The sequence below is a fragment of the Gambusia affinis genome, linkage group LG02, assembly GCF_019740435.1.
Source record: "Gambusia affinis linkage group LG02, SWU_Gaff_1.0, whole genome shotgun sequence".
Lineage (NCBI taxonomy): Eukaryota > Metazoa > Chordata > Actinopteri > Cyprinodontiformes > Poeciliidae > Gambusia > Gambusia affinis.
This window is the reverse complement of record NC_057869.1, coordinates 9120617-9146061: the sequence shown is the minus strand read 5'-3', so window position 1 is coordinate 9146061 and position 25445 is coordinate 9120617. Positions and strand designations below refer to the sequence as shown.

General features: G+C 36.1%; 1 protein-coding gene across 6 annotated transcripts in view; it reads left to right on the top strand.

The window, feature by feature from the left end:
• Window positions 1-6020: 6020 nt before the first annotated feature.
• The window catches only part of LOC122819547 (leucine-rich repeat-containing protein 49), a 32722-nt gene continuing 13297 nt past the window's right edge, over window positions 6021-25445 (top strand). For 2 of the 6 annotated variants that reach the window (XM_044096346.1, XM_044096361.1), the window contains exons 1-12: window positions 6030-6076; window positions 6169-6293; window positions 6433-6498; window positions 6851-6920; window positions 7570-7749; window positions 7910-8000; window positions 8982-9185; window positions 10078-10144; window positions 13460-13603; window positions 19171-19232; window positions 21092-21239; window positions 23344-23427. In XM_044096346.1, coding sequence (XP_043952281.1) covers window positions 6037-6076; window positions 6169-6293; window positions 6433-6498; window positions 6851-6920; window positions 7570-7749; window positions 7910-8000; window positions 8982-9185; window positions 10078-10144; window positions 13460-13603; window positions 19171-19232; window positions 21092-21239; window positions 23344-23427 — 1281 coding nt within the window. In that variant the 5' untranslated portion in view covers window positions 6030-6036. Of the gene's footprint in view, window positions 6077-6164; window positions 6294-6432; window positions 6499-6850; window positions 6921-7569; window positions 7750-7909; window positions 8001-8981; window positions 9186-10077; window positions 10145-13459; window positions 13604-13674; window positions 19050-19170; window positions 19233-21091; window positions 21240-23343; window positions 23428-25445 lie in introns of those variants that run through there. The other 4 variants (XM_044096353.1, XM_044096370.1, XM_044096386.1 and 1 more) reach the window with 4 other exon arrangements.

The following is a 25445-nucleotide window of genomic DNA, read 5'->3' as shown; positions in this document are numbered from 1 at the left end:
TTTTAACATGTTAGAACACGTGTTCAAATATGTTAAGAAAAGCACACCATTGATACAAGGTGTCCTATTTGGTTCACATTTCTGTACTTTATAAAGAGGATTTCTATGTTCATAAACTTTAATGTTTTTTTCTTAAGAACAATTTAAAATTTCTATAAAAATACACTGATGTGCACTAAACTATACAAAGATAAAATAATTTATATAGACTGGTTGAATTTCTGTGAATTTTATGCTGAAATGACATTTAATAATGCATGGTTATACAATACATTGGGAAACAGGACCATTACAGCACATAATGTGCCAATAGAAATTATTGTAATATTAATATTATTAACTGAGATATATTTGCATTACATCCACTGTCCCTTTTTTCTGAATGTAAACAGTTTAACATCTCCTTTGTGGAAAGTTTCCAGCTATATTGGTGTCTCCTGTGCATAATTACACATTTCTTTCTACATTGATCTGGGACAGGGAACATAAACATGAACCCCTCCTGAGACCCTGTAAGATGAAGAAAGTATTGAACATTGATCAATGTATGGATTTATGGCTGCAGACGAGTAGGCGTTTGCACTAATAGTTAGCACATTTTGAATCTGTCTGGTGGTTTTCCATGTTCCCCCATGACTCCAACTTCCATCTGTACATTGCAGTAAAAAGTATTTGCTCTCTGATAAATGTAGCTTTTTTTGTTCCAGTTAAATGTTTCAAACAAATTGTACTATGACACAAAAATAATACACATTATAACTGCATTTAATTAATTGAAAAAAGCATCCAAAGAAACCTGGCTCATAAAAGTAATTGCCCTGTAAACCTATTAACTGTTTTGGCCACTTTTGAGGGGAAACAACTGCTGTCAAGTGTTTGTGTTAAAGGGAAATTTGATCACAGTGTCAGAATCTCACTCCCATCAGTCTTTTTTTGGATTTGCATAGAAATTTGGAAGGCTTATTTTTACACTCATAAGGTCATGCCACACGTCTCAATCAGATTTAAATCTGTACAAAAAGGGAAAACAGGAGAAGTCTTCAGGAAGGCAAATACCTTTTACAGCACTGTGTTTTAGAATTGCCTATAAGAATGAGATATGGATGTCTTTGCTACCCTGGACTGTAACCCTGTGACCCTTATCTCTGTTAAGTAGAAGACACTAAATAGTACAGATTCGATTATTTACCTTTGCACTTTTCCTACATTTATTTTACCTTCTTCTTTCATTTATTTATTTTTATTCTTTATTCTATTGTGCTACTTGAGAGATCAAAATTCCTGTTGTGTATTACACACATGACCAATAACTCTGATGCTGAACTTTATTTCAACAGCTTGACATTGTTTCTCTCCATTATGGCTACACAACCCCCACACCGGTGTTGTTGGCTGTTGCCAGCTCTGCATGAAGTAGCTTTGCTCCTCCCCACTGCCAAACTGGGCTCGCAGCTGGTGGGCAGCCTGAGTCATTTTCTGCGCCACATGCCATACACTGCTCCAGCCTGTGTACAATGCAACATGGTGGGAAAGAAAGTGAGAGGGATTTGGGTGTAATAAAGTAACTTCCAGAAAATTTCCCACAGGCTTTTTTAGGTGGTTGCTGCCTACTTATTTCCTCAAACCAAGTGACAGCCTGCCAGCTTGATTGAAGACTTTCACGTCATTTTTTGGCATGCCTTATTTTGTTTTAATCAGTTAAATCAATGCAAATGAATAAGCTAATCTAAAATACACAACACTTCATAAACTAATCAGTCTGAGTCAAAAATAATTCAGTCTCATAATTTATCCCTCATGATAACTGGAAAAAAGAGGCTGAAAGTGGACAACCCCTCCCATCCCAGACCTCATAGTTTATTTGATTTATATGCATGCATTTCTTACAGTAGACAATGAATAGGATTTATTGTCTGCTGGCAATTATCCTAAATTGCCAGAAAGTACAAAACATTCTTCCAGTAGATATACATTTCTTGCATGGTTAGTTCAGTAGATTTCCCCACTGTTGCATAGGAAATGTCAAGAACAACAAAAGTACAACATGAAAAAATGACCAGCACTCCACAAAAAACAAACACAACATAACGTGTGGTGCAACCAGATTTTGAAAGGCTGATCAGACCTATCTTCTGACCCAACTGGGCAAGTTTTCTTGAGCTCCTTCTCCATTGTCAAATCTCTTTCTAGCCAATTAATGTTTGGTTCAGTTCTAGTCAAGTTGGGTGTGTCTCCATTGTCAGTATATTCCGTACGTGGGAGTGGATATGGGCAGGAACATGGGCAGGACGTGAGCACTCAGAGCTGTGGTTGTTTCTGATGTCATGTCTCTGAAATACATGTCTCAGCATATTTGTTGACTGTGAGTGGTCCTGTCCAGTTGACACTGCCACAATTGATAAAAAGCTTTGGACCTCAAGGTTCAACCATGGAATTATCTTTATGCAGGTCACCATCTTACAAAATACTATAGCACAGATTCCATGGGGCATCCAAATGTATTCTGCTGCCAATCAAATCTCTTGCATGCAATACCCTGTGAGGTCCAGCTTGTATAGAACCCTTGAGGTGGTTCCAAAAAAATTAGGAGGACCCGCATATGTCTGCAGCTGACTGAGGAAGAACCAGTTAAAGACACGCCTGTGGAGAAGGAGTTTTGGTGGGTTCTAGGATTCTTTTTGTCACCAGCCTCAGGACCTCACTAAGGCTGGTGACAGCCTCAGTCTGTACACCCCTTCCTATAGATCAATGTCATGCAAGACAGCCAATTAACAAAGACACCTCATTTAGATGTACTTTTATATTTATCTAATGTTGATAAGCTATCATATGGCAAAATGGCATAAAATGACTAGAACCATTATTTTAGAAGGATGAGAATATTTTTTAAACTGTTTATTCTGGCTAGGTCATTTTGAAGGGGCTTGGAGAAAACCAGTTTCAATGGGTAAAAGGTAAAATCTAAGATATTTTGAGCTGTATACTGTAAAGAATAGTTGTGAAACTTTGAAAGGGAACAAAGGCAGTGCCGTTACGACGATACTGAACCTTTTACACCACTTCCTCTTGTTGGAATCCCATGACTAACTTTTGTTCTGATTCTAACTGATTCTAAGTGGTGTAGTGAAAAAACACTACATTGTTTACTAAAGACCTACAAAAGTGATGTAATTAAAAAAAAAAAAACTAACATAAATCTGTTAAATTGAGTAAATGGTTGCAATGTAGTTTATAAAAATGGGATAAAACGTTATCTTATAATAATATTGTTTAAAATTACAGAATATTTTTTTCAAGTCTTCATACATCCATTATTATAATGCACATGCATAATGACATTCTAGTGTTTTAATCAACCCTTTTTCAACTCGCACATATACCACACATATCAACGTTTTTCATTTGAAAATGGTGTTGGTTTTTTTAAATCCTTGACATAAACACATTGAGAGTGCCTGGTATACTGCAGTGTAATGCTGTGTTGATGTTTGCGTTGCGTTGAAAGTACTGCAGTGCAATCCCACAGACACTAACAGAGGTCCACATGCTACGATGACTCAGTAAAACCAGAGAAGCCTGTCGGATAAGCAGCAAATCAAGCTTAGTGTGAGACATTAATTTGGGAGGGACATCAGAGTGAGTCCCATTTTAATAACCTTATCTGTCAGCCTGCCTGTTTACTCCCTGCTCTTCCTTCACACCTGCAACCAATTCCAATGAGCCATCTGTTTCTCATACAGTGATTAGGACTCCCAATATTTAAGCTCCCCTGTTTTATTTATTCTACTGTTGCCTACTCTGCGCTTGTTTCTTGTACAAATCTCCTTTTTTTCCAAACTGCTCTTTATTATTATTAAACATTCACTACCACAAAGACGATCATGGGTCCTTTACAAACCTCAACATGACAATTTCTTCACTTTATGCACAAAAGAGTCATAAAAGCTTATAAGAATGAACCCAAGTTGTCAAGTGAGTTATATTCCTATTAGCTTTTGATATAAGCCTTTTTAAGAACATAAACCTTTTCAAGACACAAAGTGGTTCTGGAGAGGCATGATATCAAAGTTTTTTAGCTTGATATACATTTTTTAAAATTAACAAATCCCATAGAAAGAAATGCAGAAGTGAAATCAGAATAAAATAAAAAAAGAAGCCCTATAAAAAGGGAAAATCATTAGACGGCAGAATAAAGGATCTTTCTCATCTTCTGATAGCATTGGGCTTAAAAGAAACCTCCCAGGTATGTGAACACAAAAAGTGAAAGGCTAGAGCTTTTTACAATCATCTAATGAAAATTGTCACCTTAAACTCTGGTTTAGAGAAAATTTAAACTCACCTTATCATATTTATTTTACAGAAATTAAATGTAAACATATAAATTAATAATTGATTGCTGTGTTTTTAGTAACCACTCTTCTTATTTACATTGATAATACTGTGATATCAATTACTACGTCAGCTTGTTAATTTATGACATTCAGTTATTATTAATAATACCTTCACAACTGACAAGAATGACAAGAATAAATCCAGAATACCCACTAACCCCTTTACTTTTAGCATTTTGAATAGTATTGTATCAAATTAATTCCTAAAGGCATGCCTTAAGCATAACTGCTTGTCTAAATCAAACAAGTCTTGGCATCTGACCTTGAAATTCCTCACATTGAAATGTTTCACATTAAGAACTTTGGCTTTTTTCCATAAAACTGAGGCAATGGGAACTCAGTGGATTTATGCAGCATGAGTACTAACACTAACACAATAACTTTCAGCAGTGTCCAAAAAAAGTTTGTGATTATGCTTTACCTACTGAGCTTATGAAAATATCTATAAATAACAACCTTGTTTTTTCTTACATACAAATGTCTTCAATCAGTCACAGCAGCATCCATGCTGTGCGACTGCCAACAAATCAGAGCTGGGGGTGTTAAAACAGCCCATTTATATTTACATTTTAAATATTGATCAAAACAAGTCCCGGTGTGCATATTTTTATGATAAACAGTACAGCATTTTGTCTAAAAATGTTATGGATGCACAAGGACCCTTTCAATAAGCTGATTTCTGGAAAAATGTCTTTTATTGAGCACTTGTTTTAAAAGCTTCTTAAATTTATGCAGTAGATGGATAAAATTGACATTTTAGCTTAACGTGTGCTGTCAGTCATACAGTTGATTATCTCCTCCCTTCACATGTGTCAGCCTGGGCTTCATGAATAGATTGTGACAGGCAGTGTGTGGGATGTCCTTTTGATGAATCTGCACTTGTCTGTTCTCAGCAACTGCTTATTACTGCCTGGTCAAAAGAGGCTGAAAACAAATGGCACAATTCATTTGATCCCATTTGTTGTTCTGAGGTGCGATGGCTGACTGTCATGAACCTGGGCTAGACAGCGACATTAAGGGCAAAATGATTACATCTAAAATTTGTTTGATATAATTAACTTTTGGTGCCACATACTACAGCTGACTTTAAGCCCTAATATATTTAACTGTATTAATGTACAGAAAAACAAATTAGTGTTTCAGCAGCTTTCAGTTTTTATGCTCCAACACTCTGAGATAAGCTTCCTGCTCACTGTAAGACTGCTTCTACTTTGGGTTTATTGAAAACAAGGTTGAAAACTTTTTTATTTGTAGGTGCTTACCCTTAAAATTCTTAATTCTATTCACTTAATATTATATTTAAAATTTGGTAAATTTTATATATATATATATATATATATATATATATATATATATATATATATATATATATATATATATATATATATATATATATATATATATATATATATATATAATGGCTGAAAGGTGCTATATAAATAAAGTTGCCTTACCCAAAGTTGCTCAGTGTCAAAATAAGTCTTATCTATTAGGTATCTTAATTTTTTCTATTGTGGGTGGGTATATTACATTTGAATTCCCATTTTTGAGCTAAAAAAAAGTGGCCCTACCGTTTTTGGGACGTACCTTTGTTTCCACAAGGAGGCCTTTAAAGTTACACCGGAAGTCAAACGCAGCTGTCGCTATGGTAACAGCTTCTAAGAAACAGGACTTTTTCGCTTCAGGTATTTATTTTAGCAAATGAACAGGCTTTTCCGTTTCTAAAATAATAATAATAATAATAATTATAATAATTTTTTTTCTCGGTCAAAGTTAGACTTAGAAGTTAACTTCAAGACAAGTAGGCTAATGGAGTCAGACCTGACTTACGGGAAAACTAAACGAGGTGGTAGAAAACAGCACAACAACATCAGCGACAAATGTCTCCTACTTACTCCTATGGTAAATACTATGAATTGTAACACTTTGCCCGTTGCGATAATAGTAAGAGCTAAATAAGCTAAAGATATGTTCTGTGGAAAAGATAGAGATAGCAAATGTGCGCGTTTTGTTTAATTCAACCTAAACTAGTCCTCTGTAGATCAACAGCTGCAAGTTGCACCTGATGACAGCCAAAACACTGGTTGCGGGAAACCTGCAAACGATGGTAAGTAATGACATGACAGGGACAAATATGATGGATTAGTGGGCTAAAACAGTAATAAATTAATCACGTGTTGCGGCCTTTGAATGATACAAAATTAATTAATGGCAGATTTAACAAGACAGTATCGAGTTTGAGATATGTTTGTGTTATTGGGTTTTCAGTTTTATTTCTCTGTTAAACACAAAACACACTTTCTAATACTTTGAAAAGGTAAAATGATTAGTCACTGCTTGAATCCATTGCACAAACAGGCATCTATATTATTTGTTATTTTCTTGGAAGTACTTTTTATTTCAGTATATGTTTTTAAGTGCTTAGTTTCTGGTGACAACTTATGTTTACTGTTTTTCAGTCGGATTCTCAAGATTTCAATAAACAACCAAACATCAGTACCACACAAACAGCTGGTGATTCTAACCCAGGTAAGTTTTGTACATTTCCCTCCAAAATCCAAAAATGCAAAAAGATTCTTTCTGAGGTTTAGTTCAGGTAAATTTGCTGGCCAAAAATCACAGTGTTTATTATCAAGAGCAGGTAGACAGTTAATCAGTTTAAGCAGGTCCGAAGTTCTGCTGACATCACCATAAAGCTTTTCAGCAGAAGGAAGCATTTAACTTCTCATAAATTTCTTAGTAGACTGGCCTGTTGCATATTCACCATTTTCCTCCTAAGCCTTCTGTTAATATGTTTGGATACATCACTCTATGAACAGTCATCTTCTTCAGCAATTAGCTTTTGTGGCTTACCTTTGTGCGTGAATTACTGACTGCTGGACAGCTGTTAAGGGAACAACCTTTGATTGTGTAGATCATAGAATGACATTTTCGTATTTTAAATAAGATTTGGTGTATTTGCTTGCTGTTATAAATGCTTGAAATACATTGTTCTGTGTATGTAATACACACATTTTACTTTATGAATTCAATAACTAAAATAATTTAATACAATTTGTTGCCATCCTAATGTATTGACATGGAAACTTCTCTGTATATAATTTGACATGATGTTGCACATGATAAGATAAGCCCTTTCATGTTCTGTTGTCTTTATTTTGCTTTGTGTTGTCTGAAGAATGTGAGTTACATTCCAACAATAAAACCAGTGACTACTCTGCCCAGCATTTAGTACGGCTCTCTGGTGCAGCTCCAGTCTCTCATTGTCCAAATGAAGCTAGAGGCAGATTAAGCAGAATGCCTCACAGTGCAGAGATCACTTTCCATCACATGTGCCTAAAGCCTCTCAAGCCAGTAGGTAAATGCAACAATTTGTTTTCTCTAAAACTCATTCAGATAATTATACATTTTCCAGCATGTTTGTATACTGTACTAATAAAGTCTACTGCATATTTTATATAGCTGGATAAAATGCTACTAAAATACAGAGTTTGATTTTTTAATGTGTATATTTCTAGGTTCTCAAGGGTTTAATTACAGAGCTTCTTTGGGTTTCACCTGCACCCAGATAACTTCTGCTGCCAGTTTTCAACGTATAGACTTGGACAGGTACTCTTCAAAATATCCAACTACATTAACATTGAGTTATTCTCATTCCAATGTGTTTTATTTAGCTGAAAATCATTCTATATTATAGAAGTGATTGATTTTAAATCCCTCTGCAGCTCTAATTACCTTCGCCGCCAAATTGTTCTCAAATTGTTGTCTCGTCCATTATTGCTGAGTTTAATCAGGTCGGGTCACCTCCCATGTAATTTGCAGAAATTACAGGCGCATCTCTATAAATTACCATATCATTGGAAATTTATTGCAATTCAAGTACTGAAAGTAATGTCACTTTTTCATTCAGTGTTTACTTCTGCAAACATGCATCATTATGGCTGACAATGAAAACTTTAAAAATCAGTTTCTCTGAAAATAAAGTTTCATCTGAAAAGAGAACTTAGTACCTCTGTTAGCCACCGTTTCCTCTGAAAGGTTAATAACTTTTTTATTTGTAGGTGCTTATTCTTAAAATTCTTAATTCTATTCACTTAATATTATATTTAAAATTTTGTAATATTGGCTGTTACACCTTTTCCTTCTGTTCAACTTTAACATGGTTGACTGTGTTGTCCAGTCAGAGAAACCTTTATTTATATTTCTATATTTGGACTTCATAAAGCCATAAGCACCAAAATGAACAAACATGACCATCTTAGATATTTCAGTTTACATGTGAAAAATGTATATAATTTACAAGATTCACTTTTTAAATTGAATTACTCACATTTTTTGATAAAAGCTTATGGCGAACATAGGCTGGGCTGCCACCAGGGAGCAGCATAGTCTCTGAATTACCATGCCCTGTGTCCAACAAATAAATATGATCTCAACAGATTCTTTCAACAACAATGTGTTGTGAAGTATCTGAACATTAGAATCTGTAAGGGAAGGAAAATGAAGTGTGTTTATTTTTTTTTAATGACTGAATGAAAAAGCTGTTGTGGATGCTAAATCTGGCTAAATATATTTCTTTCATTTATACAGGCGTTGCCTGGAGGAATTCCCTCAAGTGGGTTTTATTGAAGAACTCCAACTTCTCAACCTGCAGCACAATCTAATTACCAGGATCCAGCATTTGTCGCATCTGCAGCAGCTTACCGTTTTGAACTTACATGATAATCACATCTCTGATATGAATGGTATTGAAAATCTCAGCGCTCTCCGGGTTCTGATGCTGGGGAAGAACAGGTTGGTCATCACAACAGGAGCCAATAAATGGAATCTCAGACTGTTTAAAATGTATACGTTATCAAAATAATTGTGTTACACTGTTTAATTTGCCCAAGTTATCTATAATCTAACAAATCGTTCTGCAGTTTAAAGTAAAATGCAGAATCTCTTAGTATTTACTAGGTAGGTCAAATAGAAAATGGAACTGTTTTATGTTACTGAAAGTTTTAATTTTGCATTGCATTTCAAGAGCATTAATCCCCCAAAAAGATGTTCACATTTTTTTATCACTAGAACAAAAAAACCTTCATTTTTTTCATGGGATTCACCGTAATGAACCAACTAAAACTAGTACAGTACTGAGAGGTTAAAAAAATGATAAAAAATGTTTTACAAATAAAAATCTGAAATGTAAGGCACACATATATATTTATCCCCTTCAGTCCCACTTATGTGTAATTTAATTTTAGTGTAAATACAATTGTTCTGTGAAGGCCTTTGAGATTTGCTAGACAACATTAGTGAATAAACAGCATCATTAATGTAACTGAAAACACCAGACGGGTTAGGGATATAGTATGGAGAAGTTTGAAATAAGGCTGGCTTATAAAACAATATTTTACTCTTTATAGTTCTCACAGAACACTAATTAATCCATCATCAAAAAATGAAGAGTATAACACACCTACATTAGTGGTTCTAAAAGTTTAACCAAGTACAATTTAAGACATGTACTTGCCACACCTTGGATTTATCACAACAGAAATTAGAGCTATCATTTTTCTTTTACGTCACAATTTTGGACTGTTACACAACCTGCACTGAAATCTACAACTATAATGTGACAAAATGGGAACAGAATTGATGACAATGAAATTGTATACACCTAATGTTTGAATTTCCCTTTCAGAATTCATAAAATTTGCTGCTTGGAACGCTTATACAAACTGAATATTCTGGATTTGCATAACAATCAGGTACTGTTTCTTAACTGTCCTTTAGTCTACAGCTTATTTATATTTAGCAGTGTTATTTATTTATCAATTCTGGACAGTGAGAAAGAGCTGCAAAGTTCAGATAGATCTTGACCTTGCTCCAGATAATAAATTGACCAAGTGGGGCAGAGTTTTTGTAAATGCTATTTTGATTCTTTATACAAGCAGTAGGTGAGGATGATTATTCTCAAAGCTTTCTGATGGTTTAAAAACATGTAATATTGTGTATTTTCAGAGCAAGCATTGCAACCAAGTTGATTGCTGATGAAAAAGCAGGATTCTAAAATCTTAATCGTTTTTCTCTGTTTGGTTTCTTTTTCTTTTTGAAGCTTTATATAGCTAGTCTTCTTTTATGGAGATTTAAACTATTAGTTTTTCCACCAGCATTACAAATCAAAGCATTGACGATATAAAATTCACAGGGTCTTTTCTCAGGTCCACTCCTACGATTATTTCCCTAGTGATCCCAGCTTAATTTATCCAACAGGCATAACTGTTTTTATGTTGTCAGCCCTGGGATCAGCTTGGAGTGTTCACAGATTATACTGTTCCTTCTGTAAAGATTCTGCTTTTGAGGGCTGTTTCTTTGGCCTTCAGAGCCGAACCTTGCCTGAAGAAGTCAAACATTGTCAGATGAGAATGTAAAAGCTCCTGGAAATAAAAAAATAGAACAGAGAGGGTTTCCTTGGTTAAATTAGCGTTGTGCCAGCATTCCCGCCCACACTTCCCCTTAGAGAGCTTCTCCAGAGCTTTGGTTAGACTTTCTCTTTTTCTGGTGTTGGCTGCTCTTTACATGAACAGGCATCTCAATTACTGTTCAGTGACTGCTACAGTGTTATGTTATTTTTTTCTCACAGTAAATGGTTTGTTGCGTCTTGCCCCCTGAACTTTTCTGCTCTAACCATTTTATGTATTAATTTAGCCATTTGTGATAATGATACAGTGGAATAAGTGTCTTTTTAATTGATTGAATTAAACATTTTAGTCTTCGTGACACATATTTTGGGGTGTTTAAAGGAAGTTAATTTCAAAATTGCGCTGATCAGAATTTTATTTGCCAACACTAATTCCTGTCTTTCTTTGAAATCTGACTGGTCAATTATAATGCTGTTTTGTTTTGAACAAGGATCACAACACTTAAAATAGAAAAATAGGTGCTACAGGTTCTTATACTGAAGCAGTATTCCACATCCATCAAAAAAGGAAGAAATGATTAGAATACCAAGTGAATGAATCAAAGTTTGTGAAGTTTTATTTTATTTTATTAATGAACACAAAAAGTTTACGTTGTGTTGGTTGATGTGTTTATAGAATTAAAGTGGTGGGATTTAGATTTTTTAATGCATTAATGGATAGAATAACAGCCAGTCACAAATCAAAGCAGATCAAGGGAAAATTGGCTTCCACAGTCCAAAAACATTACTGTCAGGTTAATTGATCTCTCTAAATGGCCCTTAGATGTCGGGGTGTTTGTGTGTGTGTGTGTGTGTGTGCATAGTTGACCTCTTCCCTGGTGACCAGTGCAGATGGACTCCAGCACAACAACATCCCTGGAAATTTGTCCAAGTAAAAATGATGGATGAATGTATGATTCTCACAGCCTGTTTGTGCTTTGAGCCAGTCACTTCAAAGTCACTCTTTTACTCTCAAATTGTTCCAGACTAAAACTTTTTCAGTTTTTTCCTCATCAGAGACCTGACAACTTTAGCCCAACTTGTATTGTTCTTAAATGATTATACCTGTTTACAAAGGGACACTGATAGCCCTCTTTCTGTACCTGCATGGTTGCCGTTATTACAATATTTCTCTTTTCTCACTTCACACTCAATCAGGAAGGTTGACTTTGCTTCAAACACAAATCTTTTTGCCTATTTGATTTTAGTAGGAGGATGTGGTTTCACGTCCAGCTGGCTTTGGCTTTCTAAAAGCTATACTCTCCTTGGGACTGTGTATCCATCTTGCAGCTGTTCTGCTGAACCAGGTCTTTGGGTTGTTATGTTACCTGATGTGACACATGAAAATAGTAACTAATAAGCTTTCTGGAGTTGATTTATTTTAATAAATGTAACTTTTTATACTTTGTATTGTATTTCTTTTATTATTTAAAAATGTAACCTGTCCAACCTTTCAAACTTTTCTAAACAGTTTCTATCAGTATCTCCAGACTTTATTGCCAAAGCAAAATCTGATCAAAAATGAGTGGTAATCGGGGCGTGCTCCGGTGGCGTAGAGGTTAGTGTGCCCCACATTTGGAGGCCTTCAGTCCTTGATGCGGCCGTCGCGGGCTCGATTCCCGGACCCGACGACATTTGCCGCATGTCTTCCCCCCTCTCCTTCCCCCTTTCCTGTCAGCCTACTATGAAAAAAGGGACACTAGAGCCCACAAAAAGGACCCCCTGGTGGGAGAAAAAAAAAAGAATGGTAATCTATAAAATTGATAAAAATCAGAGGATGATAATAAGGTTAAATAGGATTTTGTTCTAGACTCTCAAATATTCATTTCTATTAGATGATGATGCTGATGCTGAGTTTAACTTACTTTGACAGTAAGTTAAACTTACTTTAATTTACTGTTAAAGAAAGATTTTCAATACATGAAAAATCTTACTTTAACAGTGATCTGTACAATTGTCATATCTACTTTAAACTTTTAAATTTTCCAATCTACAGCCAGCAGAAACATTTTGCAGAAGCTGCTTTCCATCCTTTCAGTTAATATTTTTTATACAGAAAGTCATAACCAGATTCTAATAATATTTATTAATGTTAGCGCATGTACATGTAACTGGAATAATCTCAAGGATTAGAAAGTGAACTCTTGATGGCCCTTTAAAAGTTCCTCTCAGTGTGAGAGAAATTTAGAGAGCAAGCACAACATCTCACAACCTCTTAACAGCCTCGAGGGATTCATGTGAAGTCCTTGAAATAACAGAAAGGTTCCTAAATATCCCCTCCTACTAATAATAAGGTGAGGAAGGAAGTAAAAGGTTTCACCACTGAATGGCCTCCAGCTACATGTTTATTTTTATAATTTATAGGTTCAACAAGAAGTCATGGGTTGGTGAATTGCTACTTGCTTGAAATATAATAATCACTGTGTTTGGTTGTGACGCCGGTCATTGCTCCGATGTAGGTAATATGAGATTTCAAGAAAGCCATAGGAAGAGTGATTGTTCAGTTTTTGTGGAATAATTTCCTAACAGATGTTATTTACTGTAATATCTGAAGATCATTAAAATGGATTAGTGCTGAATGTGGTTAAAATGTGTTAATTTTATGTGATTTACTTTGATACAAATCAGGAAGATAGAGAATATGTCCCACCTGAGTGAACTCCAAGTTCTGAACCTGTCTGGTAATCGCATCTCAAGTATGGAGAATTTGCAGGGCCTCAGCTCATTGACTGAACTCAACCTGCAGTACAATTGCATCTCTGTGGTGGTAAGAAGCCTCTTTACCAACATGTGGTCTGTCTTATTTTCCCTACATATTAAATGAAAGTAAAGTAAAAAGTCTTAACTGGAGTACCTTGAAAAACATTTCACAACTCTTTAACTTTTTTATAAGTCCTGTTACCACCTCAAACTTTAACGTAATTTTATTGGGATTTGGTACTATAAAACTGAGTAGTGCATAATAGCACACATAAAGAAGAATTACACAGAAATTTCCAAAGGTGTATTATGTGTGTATACTCACTTCCCTAATTAATACTTTGAAGACTCACCTCTTATTGCAGTTACAGCTGCAAATATTTTGTATGTATCTCAGCTTTGCTCATCTTGAAGTTGCAAACTTGGTTCATTAATTTTTCTAGCTCGAGCTAAGTTAATTTGATCAGTTAATTTGATCTTTTAAAAACAATTTTCAATTGGATTCAGGTTTGGACTTTGACTGGAAAATGCTAGCATCTGAATATACTGTGGTCTGATCCATTCCATTGTAGATTTTTCTGTATGTTTAGGCTTCTTGTTCTGTTGTAAGCTAAACCCTTGGCCTAGTCTTCAGTTCATTGCAATCTCTTGCAGGCTTTCTTCCAGGACTGCCTCGTATTTAACCTCATCTATCTTCCTATCATCTCTGACCAGGTTACCTCTCCCACCTGAAGAAAATCATTTATACTAAATGGTGCTGCAACCTCCATGTTTTATTGAGGAGGTGGTGTGTACAGGCTGATATGTAGTGTTAGTTCAAAAGCGCTGGATATTATTTTGTAACACTATTTTCCCCATAACATTATCTGTGATCGGTCTGCTGTGTTTCTTGGTCTTGATGATGCTATTTGTTCATTAATATTAAGATTGCACTGGATTGAATTTAGGGATATCAGAGGAAAGGAGGCTGTATACATATGCTGGTCACACTTTCAGATTTTCAATTTGTAAAACATTTTTTAAAACTTTTTACTTCCACCTCACAATTACTATTTTACTACTATTTTACACATAAACTCCCAATTTTTGGTTTTAATAATGCAAAATATGGGAAGCTTTAAGGGATATGAATATCTTTGCAAAACACCCCAATGCTTTCTTTTCCACTCTTCAATGGCCTGAATAAAAAAGGTGAAAGAAAATAATTAATCAGACGCAGCACAGTGTGCTTTCATGGCTGCAATTTACCGTTTCCCGCTGCTTTATTTTTATCCAGTACAGCATGGAGATGCCTCAGCTCACAGCTGAAGTAAATTCCTAAATGGAACCATGCGTGTATGTGTCTGTGTATGTTTATTTTGTTCACTTCTACTTGGAATAATACACACATTATTTTTTCTACAAAAAACTCCCCCAAAAAACCCCACACGCTTATTTTGACACGTGGTGAAGGGGCAAATAATAATTTTTTTCAGTTTCTATAGATGATTTCTGTTCTCATTTTCATAAGATTTAATGGGCCATGCGTGTTAAAAATACAGCGAAACCAGAAGTGAATTCAATTGAGTCCTTGTCTGAGAGTCTGAGGTGAAATCTGTCCTGTTTTTGTTGCCTAGGGAGACCTTGGAGGTCATTATCCATAACCTCCCACTGACTTTCCGGTGCTGTGAAAGAGAATCTGGATGTTCGAAATGCGGAAAATCACTTCTCTTTGGTTACTATAGTTTTAATCTGATAAACAGAGCCATGCGTGCCAAAACAAGCCCCTTCATTTGTATGCAAATCCCTTAAGTCTTGGTCTGCTTCCTTGAGCTAGGGGAAAAAATCCCAACTTTGTGTATTGAGTGAAAACTATTCTTGTCACTCATCATGTCCTTTGCCTTCAAGCTGAGAAACCGTAATTACTAGATTTAATGTTATTTGAAAAAGAAGAGATAGAATTTGCTACCCATCAGCAGTTTCTTTCGTCTCTATCATTAGTCTTTTTTCTGCCAAGCATTTTTATCACAGTACAGTAAAACGCCATCCTCCAGGTGCAGAGGCATTTCCTTTACACGAAAGGGAAGGCAAGTGAAAAGTGAAATCAGCAAACAAAGAAAAAAGTTGGGATTATATATGAAAAGTTCTGGTTTTGATTATAACTTAAATTAATTTGTCTTCTGTTGAACTGCATTTAGCTGGTTTAATCTTCATAAATTGCTCAGTCTCTTAACTCCTCAAAAATAAATCTGAAAGATAAATCTTACCTTTTCTCTGAATTAATTATTTGGGAATGATTTATAATGTGTTTAGATGCATTGCAAGAATTTATATTTAAAATAAAAGATGTAAAATGTAACATGAGATCATTTGCAATAGAATGAGGAAACAAGTTTTCCTTCTCACTATTGATTATGTAAAACAAAATGACAAATTTATTTTGGTAGGTGAACCTCTTCTGGGAAAGTTCCCCACTGTTCCATGTTTTCTCCATTTGGCTCTCGCTGTGGTTTGCTGGAGTCTCAAAGCCTTATGAATGGGTTTATAGTCTTTTCCAGATTAGTAGATGACAATAACTTCCCTTCTCCTCTGTTCTCAAAGCCTCTGCTTTTTCTGTTATTATTGTTATTTACTGTTAAGCTGTGGTTTAACAAGGTGGTAATTAATGCTTTATATAGGGCCAGGTTGACTTGAATTAATTTGATTTAATTTTATGTATCTACTAAGATTATTTTTTTCTGTTAGTAAAAGCTGCTTGATACTTTTAATAATAGTTTCTCCACACCACTCTAATTAGATACCAAAGTGAACCATCCATTTGTTAAAAAAAACAGTTTGTGTAATTTTACAAATGTTAAAAAGGAAAAAATGCTTTTTATATAACAAGAAACAGAAAGAGAGCAGTCTACACAAGCAACAGTGAGACGAGGCAAAAAGGTGTCTTCCAGAAGCAGACTATCTTTTTGGATTAGCACAAGGGCTTTCTCATCTTCTTAGCTACTTGATTTAAGCAGCCTAAAAATGGTTAATGCGAGAGATTCTGCAGCACACTTTTAAAGTGTTGTTATAGATTAACTAGCTTAACATGTCTGTGTGAGGATAGCTCTGAATTTTTCCCATAGAAATTAGCATAAAAAGTTTGCTTGAATACAGTCACATCTGCATCTACAAACATGATCATTTAACAGGAACAATAGTCCTATTACAATCCAAATAGTACAAATATGATCCAAGAGCATGCAACATTGTACAGAGTATACCAAAGGATTTTGATTGACATATGACCTCAAGCAGGTTTCGTGCAAAGAATTAATCTACAGTTATGGTGCACCTTAGAAAAGATGTAATTGCATGTCTGCTCTATTGAAAGACCTGCCACAAAATTCAACAACTTAGAAAAAATTCCCACTAGGGCCCACGCGTAGTGGTGTTTATTTGAGTGTCTTTCATTCCCCTTTTTGTGGTGTGTCATTTTGCATACTTTGGTGAGAGCTTATTCTATTATTTTTGGAGTAGCACTGGAGTTCAAAGTAAGTGTGAAAATTGGAGACACGCAGGCTGTCAGAGAGCAGAGGGTGAGGCAAGGATTTAAAAAAGGTGAAGGCACGGGCACACAGATAAATACACCCCTGCAGGCACAAAAGGAGGCACAAGCATGCAGCTGTGCACAGGCTCTCAGCAAATCCTGTCAGCTGATTGGTTCCAATCGATCAGGTTGGCTGAAAAAGAGAGCACATTGGTGGGCGATTGTTGTAGCTCATCAGCCCAGTGATGACATCATTCTGTCTGGGGTAGAGCTGCTATTTTTAGCTAAAGACAGTATGCAGCTGCTGCTTCTTCACCAGCATCCACACAGAGGTTGACACAGGCAGGGATTTGGGGAGTGTCAGTGCTGGATAACACTGGAAGGCATGACTTGGGTCTTTTTCAAAGAAAGGTATTAGAGGCTCCCTGGGAAATACAGTAAAAAGAATGACTTAAAATAAACTCAAATTTCTCATGATCCAAAAGGCACTACATATTGAGAAATCCCAGGTTCTTAATCAAACATGGTAGTATCAAACAACAATTTGCTGTAAAAGGTACAATTAACTTGTATGCTTTTCCATTTAAGGTAAAGCTTTGATGTTGCTTGCTTGATGGTCCTCTAACTGATAGTGGCTGGTACTATTAACTGTTTTTGTAAGGCCTGTATCCTGTTACATATTGTCTAAAACTGACACAGAACCTCAAAAAAGGCTGACTTGCTGACAGTTGAACTGGGTTGTGGTGTGGAAATGATCTGGGGAAGTTTTGCTGCTTGATAGTGCTAAACCTTTTGTTGTCCTAGATTTAGCAAGGTGTCAAGGATTCCTCAGGTATTTCAATTTATAAGACTGTCACACAGTTGCTGCAAATTGGTTAACTGAAGATTGATCACGTGACTGTCCCGTCCACCACATCCCAGAGGCAGACAATTAACTTAATTAAGGCTTTTGGCTACTCCAATAGCCTTAATTGTGAAGGTAATTGGAGTAACCCATTTTTCATATGCAAGAAGCCAGTTTGAGATGATTTAAGCTTTGTGACGTTGTGGATTATGCTACTGAGTGGTCATAATAGTTGAAATACTTTCACACATTACACAAAGACTGCCAAATTTGAACCAGTGTATGTGAGTGATATTCAGACATTTGAATGGCTTATAAGCCAGATGGTTCACACCATCAAAATTATATTATTGAATTTATAAGGCCTATAGTGAGAATGAAAGATACTTTGTGTATGGATGTAGACTGTGGATAACTCTAAGAAATGTGTATCTGCTGCATTGGTGTATTGCTGTCAATGAAGGAGCTAGCATAATCTAAGCTAGGCTACAGTCTAATTTATACAGAAGCTGGGCAGGAAATCTAAACCACGATGTGAGGCGTTGGCTGCAGGATGGGTGGATGCTGACACAGCTCATTCAGGCTGCAGCTGGGAGTGCCCTCCCTGCTCCCATCATGTGCATCACTGGTCATCCACACACACATACACATCGTAAGATGCTCTCCATGAAGTCCTACCTTTCTGACATCTGATTAGGTGCTGTTTTTATGACATTGTCCTTTGTTCCACTGTGTCCAGGTCAGCATGCCAGCTGGCCAGCTGCTGTTCTTCACCCCACCCCCTCACTGTATTTGTGTGTATTGATTTTGAATGTGAGCTGACGAGTCAGTAAAAGCAGTCTTAGGCCTTTTTTTTCTTATTGAATTTACCTTTGCTGTCCTTGTTTTACAGTGCGATGTAGTTCTGTGGCCGTTAGCTGTTTAGACTCCTGGATGTGTAAACGTCCCAGTTAGCATTTCAAGTTAGCCTCCTGCAGCAGGAAATCTCTGCATTAGCGCAACACACACTCCCCTCCCACTGTTCTCTTCATGCTGTCTCTCTCATTCTCTCTCTCTTTCTGTTGCCCCTCCCCTCCATGTGCAGACAAGGCAGCATGCTCTATGTGTGTGTGTGCATGCGCAGAGTGGCTGAGGATGCTGAATGCTAGAGCAAAGAGCTGCAAGGTGACTGAGGGAATGGAGAGGCAAACAGAGCTGTGACGATGCAGTGCCCTTGTCCTGAACATCCTCTTCTCTTCACTTCCATCCATCCCTCTGTCTTTCCTCTCCATTTTTCTCTTTCTAGACTGAGGTGGATCGCCTGGCCGGCTTGCAGCGTCTCTTTCTCAGCTGCAACAACATCCACAGGTAAGAGCTGGTATTGCTTAACTCCCTCATTCCCACAGAGCAGAGACAGGGATGGTGGCTGGACTGTGCCACGTCCCTTCCCCTGGGATTTGGCAGCTTCTGTCAAAAGAGGCAGAACGCACACAGCCTCACACAGGTATTGAGAATAATACAGACGTAATCTACTTACATGTATCCCTTTTTTATGTATTTGAAATGCTATGTGTGAAATAGTTGTGATGAATGCTTAAAGTTATTCAGGCAACCAAAGACACAATCTGAGAAAAAGTAATAAAGGTGTTACTGAGATTTTGAGGTTAAGTTATAGGCATTGTTTTGGTTTAATCATATCCCAAATTACACTTTTGTCACCCCTGGAAATATATTATTATTTTCTTCCTTCCACATTGATCTTAAAAAAGGAGGTATCTCAGAGTTACTTTGTCAGAGCAACACATCATCTTCTCTGAATGTGGGATTCATGGTGGGACAGCCTGCTTATCCATGTTAACCTTGTACTGTTAGATCTGACCTGACATCTCTTGCCTGCACTGTTGTTCAAGTGTCAGCATGATTCAACATTGGGTCACACCACACATAGTCAGGAACACATAAATACTATCAGATACTGAGTTAAAATAAAAAAAAAAGCTCTAATTGACTCTACAGTGTCATCTTAGTTAAATTACAATGTATATATAAGAAATGTGTAATTAGTGCATGCATAGTTATATATTTATTTATTTATTTGTATTTTATTTTATTTAAGCCAATCTTGCTGAATGTAAATTTAAAGCAAGAGTTTTAAAGCCTGGGATAAACATTTGAAAATATATAATACTGTAATAGGAACAATTGTGCTCTGTTGCTAGGTAAATAATCAGAGCACAGTCATTTGTTTGGTATAATGTTTGATATACAGATATACTGTTTGTATTTTATTATAGCTTACAGCTAAAGACAACTAACAATTCGGGTTCTCAGAAAATTTGATTGTTACATAATAATTAATGATTACAATTTTTTTAAATGGAAACTGACTGGACAGTTGCCCAGTGGACAGTCAATTACAAATGAAAAGTTTAGCAGATTTAGCAACAAATCCAGTTTGTTTGAGGTCTAGTGTGAGAGTTGGAGATTTATGAAGCCATGTCATCTGCTGCTGTTGTTTCGGTGTGTTTATCTAGTCAGTTCAGCCATCTACCTGGAATTCATTTTTAACACTTCATGCTTCCCTCAGCTGAAAAGTTTTATGGATTTTGTTTTCAGGTGCAGGAATATTGAAAGAAAGGAAGATGAGAAACACCAGACTCAACAGTGCAGATAAACTGATGACAGTTATTAAATCAACCTGTGCTTTCTTAACACCTCAGCAGAGTTGCAGGTTGATTGCGTCAATGCTACGACAACTGATGCAGTAATTAAATGTACAAAGATCCCTGACCAAGAATTGAGTGCTTATACTGTACAGTGCATGGACATACTTTTCATAGGCTGACATTTATATATTTAAAGAAGTTCTTTATTTACTGGTTTTATGTCACCCATTTCACTAGAATAAATTTATTCAGTATAATAGAATCATATTCTTATTTATAAAATTCTGTTTATTTCAATATATACCACAGAAAGGTGTAAAAATAGGCAAACACCAAAAAGGATAAAAGTGCTAATATAATCAATATTATTATGATTTTGCTTCTTCATGTCTGCAAATGACCCTTTATGATACAAAGATGGTAAAGGGTGTCCTTCTTTGACTTCAGTATTAATTACAGGCTGCCTAAAAGCTCCATTATTTAAGCATAAGCTATGGCTCAGTGGTTTGTGTTGTGACACATTGTTCTTAAGAGCTCGCCATGTTCTTCCTTTCTATCTAGTTTTGATCAGCTAGCCTGCCTTGGAGAGTCACAGTCCATTTCTGAGCTCACCCTGGATGGGAATCCTGTAGCCCTGGAGACATGGTACAAGCAGGCCGTCCTGCGCTGTGTGCTTCACCTGAGACAGCTGGACATGAAGCGCATCACAGTAAGACTCACTCTTTTTTCATTGTCTTATTCAGGCATTAATGGGCTAATGGCACAAAGAAGTAGTAGTTCGAGAAGCACTTTTGAAACTTTACTTTCTTAGAGATCTTGACTGCTGACTAAGTAATTTTTTCCTAAAGACTATTACAACTGAAAGAGAGAAAATGTGCTGTCGGAGCATCATTGTATATGCTGAAAATCTTTGTTTTAATGTATTTAGCAGATAAAAACTAGTTTGTCTTTTACTAAGATAAATTATGTCAGAATATCTTTAAAAAGGGGTCGTAATATTTGCCTTTTTTAAATAAAGATACTAATACCCAGCCAACCATATTAAGTACATTTAAATGCAAATACACCAGCTCTAGTATGTATTGATGCATGTATACATGTATATATACAATAAATAGATTGATACATAAACACAAATCCTGTTTACTTTACTTTGAAAAGTATTTTGAGTATTTTCATAATAAGCACCATTGTATTTCTACCACATGTCATGAATATGTTACAGTGGAGAATTAGTTTGCATTCAGAAGTGAGCACCCAGGACTGAGCTTGTACCTGAAAGGAATCTGACAGTACTACAGACCTTGCCCTCAAAACATAAAAAGGAAATTTCAACCCTTTTCTCAGTTTTTCATTTTTGAAGTCTAATGATACCAGGTTTTTCAAGATTTATGATCTGTGTGATATGTAAAATATCTTCAGCAAGCTACTGCCTACAGCTTAAAGTTCTAGAAATCAGTCTGTTTTTTTCTTTCTTCCAGCAATTAAGTCTCTCTGTTTACAGTGATCTAAATGATATTTCACCTGATCTGCTTTGGACAAATATTTCTCCACTGCATTGCGCTGTCACTAATCTGTCAAGACCCCAGGCTAACTGCTGAAATATTAAATCTTATTAATGAAACAGAAAAAATTCACATTTTAGGAGAAAATGAAGAGGAGGTCTAAACAGCCCATATACTGCGTGTGCTTCATTTATTGAGGGGAAAATATATTCGACTTAGTTAAATTTAATTCTATAGATTAGCAAAATACTTGATCCAAATGTATCTGTTTTTTTCACTTGCAGATACTGTCCAATGAAATGCAATACAGCACCTTAAAATATGTTCGTAGCCTTACATTCACAAACTGACTCAGTACATCATAAACTTTAATGCATTCTATTAGAATTTTTACATAATAGATTATCTCAAAGTTGCTCATATTTGTAAAAAAATAAAATAAAATCCAAATAAATTGTGTGTTGATGTACCATCTTGAAAGATTTTTGCCCTTCCGGCTTTGTAAATTTGCTAACGCTCTGTCAGATTGGATGGAGAGCCACTGTCAACAAAAAAGCTTTGTCACATTTTCTAAAATAATTTGGACCAGTTCTAACCAAACAAAATGTAAAAATATTCAAGGATAAAAAATACTTTTAGAAGGCAAAAAGTATTTTTGCATCAGTTGTTTTCACTTGCAAAAACTGTCCAATTAAATGTCACATGGCAGTTCACATTTGAAGATGCTTTCTAATGTTTTTGTTATAAATGCAATTATTCACAAAATCTCTAGGCATTTAATTGCTTTAAACTTCAGCACTAAAGTAATTAACACAGAACACTTTTATGTATTGGAGATGAGAATTAGAACCTTTTGTTCTTCATTTTGTGCGACAGTATTCACAAGATCCAATCAAAACTTCCTCCAGCTGCTGAAATTATTTTTTCATTTCACTGGATCTAACTCTGTTGATCACTCAGAAGCTGCGCCTCTGCTAGCTTTTCACTGAAAGCTGAATATCCCCTCGCTCTTAGCCAGCAGGCTCAGATTGTTTTGGGAGCATTGCATTCTGGGAGTTCTGCCTTTCCACAACAGCTGGGCTCAGTTTATCTGAGACTGGAAATCAGACAGATAATCCTGTGATGCAGTTGGCTGGTGTTAGGATTCCTCACCCTGCTTCCATACTGGTTGATTTCTGGTGCTGAGAAGAGTCTTTTAGACCCAGACTGTCTCTTTTGTGATCCCCCTTCATCCCCTCCTAGCTCTGTTGAATAATTCACAACTCATGAATGGAGCGACACCATGATTGCACCAGCTTTCCTTTTCAGGACGAGGATCGGCGCATGGCAGGTGTATTGACTCGAAAAGAGGAAGAAAAGAAAAAGGAGAGTCACAAGCAGACAATTCATAAGGTACTAATCCTATTTGCTTTGTTCTGGTGTTAAAAGCTGCATGAATTGAGTGTGTTGATGTGCAATGTCAAGTACATCTAATGTTTTGTATGTTAGATTGCAGATAATTGCTTAGTTGTTTTTGGTACATAGATGAGTATTTGTTGAAAAAAGTTCAATTTAGCTTTAATTATACAGAGGCTTCCTAAGGTCTAATTCTTTTATTTAAGCAGACAGCTACTACCATTTTTTATTGATATCTCTTACTCATTTTTATATACTTTCTCTAACGCTGTCACTAAAGATATAATGATTGTCTAATTCTGATCCATTTGATTTCATTTTAGTTTGTCTTAAAATCTATGCAGTTAGGTAATGAAAGAGGGGTGTATTACAGTTATTACTGGGGCGTTTATATGCAAGTTTTTTTTTGTTTAAATAATGTAACATGCTTTTTTGTAAAACAAAATCTCAGAACTTATTTGAAAGCTGTATTTCAGGAACATAGGAAGAATCTGTGAAAACATATTCGCCCCAGCCCCAGAGATTTCTTAAGAGTTTTTCTGTTTTATGTCATCAGATTACATGAGCAAAATGAGTTTTTAAATTAGGATTTCATTTATTAAGGAAAACAGTCTATCCAAACCAAACTGACCCTGTGAGAAAAACAATTGCTCCTCTTGTTGTTGTGTTGGTCTTACACCAGATGTAGCAGGGATGCATACTTATATTTTTGGCCCATGGGTCTTCAGCATCATTAAAATATTTCTAACTGATGTGAGATGGGCTCGTGTTTGTCTTTGGTTAGCACCACTTTTTACAGAGTCTCCACCACCATTTTTTTGACTCAACAGAGTCATTTTGCTGTTGTTGAACACTAAGCTTAGCTAAAACAAGAAAAGCCTGCATTGCTTTAAATGTTGTACTTTGTTCTTTTATGACTTGCTGGATGATTTGTTAATGCTTTCTTAAAGTAATTCTGATAGACCATTTCTTTTAAGGAAGGTTCAGAGCAACTTAATGTATTCTCCATTTCCAGATAATTCCTACCACTGTGACTCACTGAAGTCCCAAAGCCTTAGAAATTACTTTGTAAACCGTTCCAGACTGATGGATATTGATGACTTTGTTTATCATCTGTTTGTGAATTCCTTAATCAGAGGAATTTGCTTTTCGAGATCAGTTACCTTATTTCATGTTGTCAGACAGGGAAATATTTAAGTAATGTCTTGATTCTTCATGTCAGATTGTAATAGATGAGGGAGGGACCGTAGATTGACCGGTAAATCGAGAGCTTCACCTTTTGGCTCAGCTCTCTCTTCACCATAACGGAGCGGTACAACGCTAGCTTGATGGCTGAGGCTGCGCCAATCCGCCTGTCGATCTCCCACTCCCGTCTTCCCTCATTCGTGAACAAGATCCTGAGATACTTGAACTCCTCCACTTGGGGCAGGACAGCCCCCCCGACCCGGAGAAGGCACTCTACCCTTTTCCTGCTCAAGACCATGGCCTCGGATTTGGAGGCACTGATCACCATCCCAGCCGCTTCACACTCGGCTGCGAATCATGACCAGATGAAGCCAATAGGACCACATCATCCGCAAAAAGCAGAGATGCAAACCTAAGGCCTTAAGATCATTTAAGCTCATTATGGTATTTACTCAATTTAAATATGCCTGATATTAAAATTTCGTGATCTGAATCATTTAGAATGTGATGAAAAACCAAAAACAGAAGAAACATGTGAGGGGGCAAATACTTTCTTGTCAACAGCATTTTGTTTCTGTGATTTTGAATATTCAGTCTTGTGCATGAACCTTTTGACAAATAACTTGTGCTTTCCTAATAGAGAGTGTAATTCATTACATTGTGCAATGAATGTGGAAGCCATGGATTCTTAAACACTCTTACTAGGAATTTGTTCTGATTAGGATTTGCAGTGAGTTTCAGGAATAACTGTAATAGAACAAGGAAGGAATAATGTGGCAAGTTATGCACTTCATTCTGCAGAATGAGCTGAAAGCAGACAACTGACCAAA